A 4,534-nucleotide genomic window follows, 5' to 3' on the forward strand; every position below is an offset into this window, starting at 1 on the left:
TACTTTGGCAATGTATTAAAAAGCTCCGCTCTGTCTTTTTGTCTGTCTCTCTCAATGGGTTAGACTGAACCAACTCAAAGAGTGGTCCGAAACCGTCAGATTTTTTTATTACTTGTTTTTGGCAATTGCTGAAAATAGTAAAATGATCATTGATATAGGCTGCTTAAATATAATTGCCTGATTGCGGGGATTGTATTATGATAAGTTTACTTTTAAAAAGACAAAAAGTGGGGTAGCAAAACCATAACTTATCTCCCCCTAACTGAATGATTGGGATGCATTTGCTCCACTTGCTCCATTGCTCAGGCGCCTATGATTGAGACACTGATTTTGTGGACTTCATAAGAGGACAAAGTATTAGAAACACCCAACAATGGCATAGATAGTACCATAGTGATTTATTATTGAATTTAATAATAAAAATAAATGGGAACAATACTACCATGTCCTGTAGAATTGTTCAGTATAAACATAAGTTCTAGGGATGTAACATACAAATATGAAGAAAAAAATACAACATGTTAACAACTGGTCAATTAATCAATCTTTGTAACATACTGTTGTGTGGCTTACATCCTACAATAAACATAACTTCCAGTCTTAAACATACGGTGTCATGACTTAAAGGTTAGAAACGAAGTTCAACAAAAAGAGAAGGAAAGATAAAAGTGAAGTGTGAAGTAAAGTGAAACGTGATACTTGGGAACAGAAAACAGAAAAAAGCAATCGAAAATTACTAAATGAAAGTTTTCACATGTAATTTCAACTCACTGTGAAAGAAATACATCTAAAAATAAATGACTGCAAGATATCAGGATATTTACAGATTGTTTGCCTGACAAATGAGTGCTAAAACTATATTGACATCCATTTGCTTTACTGCTGTGCCAGTTTGTCACTTCATACTATATACTAATTCTAGCAATGCTTTCAGTACTAAATACTAAATTAGGCTCGTGTTTGAATGATGAATACAATTGTGTAAAAATTCAACATGCGGCAGAAGTTGAGAATTACTCTATGCTGATAAAATAGATAAAATTAGTACAGTAATGCAGTACATAAACGTTATAGTATTGTGCTTGTATTTATTATGGAATTTGACACAAAAAGTGAGTCATATGATAATTTCTTTGAAGTTGTGCATTTCATGTATATATTGATACATTCATATATTGAGTTGTTGGGCAAGTGGAGTCACAGAGTTTAGTCACAGACTGTTTTTAATATTGCTTTATAAGACTTTTATGTCACACTTAAAATGCTCGCTTGGATTGATTGGATTATTTTTTATGTCCTCCAGTTAAGATCACTGCAATAAAGTCTTAATCAGAGTCAACTGATATATTGTGATATTCTATGGCAATTGTTGTGGCAATTGACAATAATTAAGTTGTCAGTAACATGAATCTCCATAAAATGTACTCCTACTCAATTATTTCTTAAATCTACACAAATCTGTTCTCTCAATTCATGATGTTTTTTTTCATAAACGTATACATTTCTTATGTTCAAACCCAGCACTTCTTCAATCACATACCGTAAGTAAAATATATCACTCAAAGGCTGTAAGTTATCATGTTTTTCACTTATTTGTGCAGAAATGTTATTCTTGCTTTTTGAGGCATGGAAAACACATAAGGTGAAAGTGAATTCCTCTAGATACTGTACAATACAGACAGACATGAAAAACTTCACACTGACCTTGAAAATCTCATTTGAGGAAGTCTGTTATATATTTTGGACTTGACAGTTTCAAACAAAAAGATACAGAAATGAAACAAAAGTAAATAAAGATCTGGTCCAAATAATGTTTTTATGTCACTTAACAGAAAATACATCACACTGTTGTGTTGAGTTGTGATACCAGTGCTGCTGAATATCTCCCCCTACACAGTGTACCATACCAGCATTAATTAAACATAAATCAGAATGTCCAGAGTATGGATGGTTATTCCTACCCCAAAACCCTGACATCAGCATAGGTGCTCTCTCCCTCGTCTGTATTTGTATCCCTCCTTGCAATCCTGCCAGCTTTGCCCTTGATAAAGTTTGGCGCAGAATAAACCAATGAGTCTTCATCTCTCTGTAGAAAAATATGACAAAACTTTATGAGATGGCAGATGTCAACATATACACATGTAACCAAGAAAAACATTTCATCTTTGAATTCCTTACCTGCTCACTTTGATTAGCAGTGGCTGTTGCAGGATTTGTTTGCAGGGCAGCAGCAGCAGCAGCAGCTAAATTAAACCATGAAAAAACATGAATAACAATAAGCATATAAGGATGCACAGGATTTTATTCTATTTTGAAAATGAGTTGTAAATTGACTTGAAGTTAGTATTATTACCATTGTAACAATCCAAGTTTTTTTTCTTGATAGTGTTAATCAGTACGGCTATAACAATCAGACTCAAAGCCAAAGCAGCACACAACAGAGCCAGAATTATATTGGCTTCTTGACATGACCACATGTTGGCTTCTGAAATATTAAGAAAAAGAAGAAACAACAAAATTTAATGATGAACAACAGAATATCATTAATCTTTGATGTTTCCTCTTGGTAAGGTGCTAAATATTTGTTTGAGGGATTAAACTTCTAATAGAATGACTAAATATGCAAAATATCTAATTTACATGACAGTTACTGTATATGGTAACTGGTACCTTCAATGTCCAGTTTTGCTCCAATTCCAAATAATATCTCCCCACATGTGGCCACAGCACAGTAGTAAGTCCCAGCATCAGAGGAGCTGACGTTCTTAGAGAAGCTGTAGACACATTTCTGTGGAGAACGAGCCTCAGGACTCTCTTCACATTGATCATTTCTATTTCTATGAGTGTAAATGACACTGGGATGAGATTCATTTGATCCAGCTCTGAACCAGTACACTCTGTGTTCTTCTGAACACATTTTATTCTCAGAGTCAGAGAGCACTGAACACTGGAGAGTCACAGAGTCTCCTGGACGGACTGGATCAGACGGAAAGTCTTGAATAACAGCTGTGATATCAGGTTTTGGTCCTGGGAAATGAAGAAAATGATATTTACTTATTTTATCTAAATTCAAAATTGTGTGGTTACTAGAATGCATGTTTTGAAATAACTGATTTACTGAATTACATAAAGCAAATATTTAATCGTTTTGAACACAAGAGAGAGATTGAAAATTGAATGTCGGGTATCAATAAAGTGAATATGAATCTACCTTTGACTCTCAGAAAGGTTCTATTCCAAAGTGTTGATTGTAGTTCAATAACTTGTTGGCAGCAATAAAATCCAGTATCACTCAACTTTGTTTTGGTAATATGCAGAACAAATGTTCCAGTCTCTTGTTTTGCTGTAATGCGAGGAGTCTTATTAACGTTGCCATTATCAAAGGTGTAAGTGGCTCCTAAAATTTCAGGAGACTTTCCAGCAACAGCTCTGATCCAAAATAAGTATCCTGATTCTGAGGACTGCCGGTGACATGTCAGAGTCACATCTTCTCCAACCTGAACAGTCTTTGTCAAAAAGCTTTCATCATCTGTGCATCCTGACAAATAAATGAAGTGGAGATCAGTGATTAAACAAATATTTAAAATCACATTTGAACAAAAGTTACTGTAATAAAGTTACAAAAATGTTAACACAACAGAAGTGAAACTGAATTTTATACAGATACTTACGCCCACTTGTGAACAAGAGAATCACACAAAATATGATCAGCATCTTCTAGTTAATCCACGTCAGACAGCAGTTAATTTAGGTCGTACTGCAAGATGATTAATCTTAATGTGGTGTTATCAACTGGGAGGGAACAATGAAATGGGAGGGAGCAGCTTTAAAATAATCTGATTGGTCCATCATCATGTTGGCTTTCAAGCGTATCACCAAAGCGGAAGTGACTTCAACCAAATCTTTCCAATTTTGCACACACTTGGTTTCACATCACCTGTCATGAAAACATATATGTCATAGTTATAATTAACACACTCTAAGCAGATTTCTTGTTCACAGAGGGAAAGTATGAGTAGACATGTAGACATGAAACAATGTTTTTATTCCATTACTATAACTCTATTTTAACCTTAAGACATTTGGAAACCAACTCCTGCTGTTATGCTCATCTGTTGTTTCTTTAAAGGCCCTTCACACCTTTGAAGAGGCAGAACATAACACCACATGAAAATAACATTATATTAATGACCATTTTCCTGTGTGATGTCAACTTTGACTTTGATCACACTGTAGGTATTCAGTTGGTTGCAATCTGCAACCTTACCACTAGATGCCATTAAATCCTACACACTGGTCTTTTAAACATATTGTCACATAATAGATATAACTAAGGCCTTCTAAATAAAATCTACCCAATAAAGACTCTTTTGTGATTCATGTATCTCAGTTAAATAGGAAAGTAAATAATGGCAAATGAGCTTTTCAGTCATCATGAGTCAAGTTATTTCATGGGCAGTTGTCAACTTAATGATTGTCAACTTACTGCCCAAGATGCTACTGCAGCATCTTCAGTCTCTCCATCAGAAAACAG

At 34.6% G+C, this 4,534-nt stretch overlaps 1 protein-coding gene and 1 long non-coding RNA gene across 2 annotated transcripts; both read right to left on the reverse strand.

Moving 5' to 3' along the window:
* Nucleotides 1-491: 491 nt before the first annotated feature.
* LOC122990798 lies at nucleotides 492-2,463 on the reverse strand. Its single transcript, XR_006405480.1, has 3 exons — nucleotides 2,354-2,463; nucleotides 2,179-2,243; nucleotides 492-2,086 (listed from the first exon to the last, which is right to left on the reverse strand). It is a non-coding gene; the product is annotated as an uncharacterized LOC122990798 (long non-coding RNA).
* Nucleotides 2,464-2,647: 184 nt separating this feature from the next.
* On the reverse strand, nucleotides 2,648-3,757 carry LOC122990120. The gene is made up of 3 exons (XM_044363240.1): nucleotides 3,672-3,757; nucleotides 3,212-3,538; nucleotides 2,648-3,027 (listed from the first exon to the last, which is right to left on the reverse strand). Exons 1-3 carry the CDS (start codon nucleotides 3,712-3,714, stop codon nucleotides 2,648-2,650), a joined length of 750 nt encoding a protein of 249 aa, XP_044219175.1. The 5' UTR covers nucleotides 3,715-3,757.
* Nucleotides 3,758-4,534: the final 777 nt, after the last annotated feature.

The sequence above is a fragment of the Thunnus albacares genome, chromosome 10 (assembly GCF_914725855.1).
Source record: "Thunnus albacares chromosome 10, fThuAlb1.1, whole genome shotgun sequence".
NCBI classification, from domain to species: Eukaryota; Metazoa; Chordata; class Actinopteri; order Scombriformes; family Scombridae; genus Thunnus; species Thunnus albacares.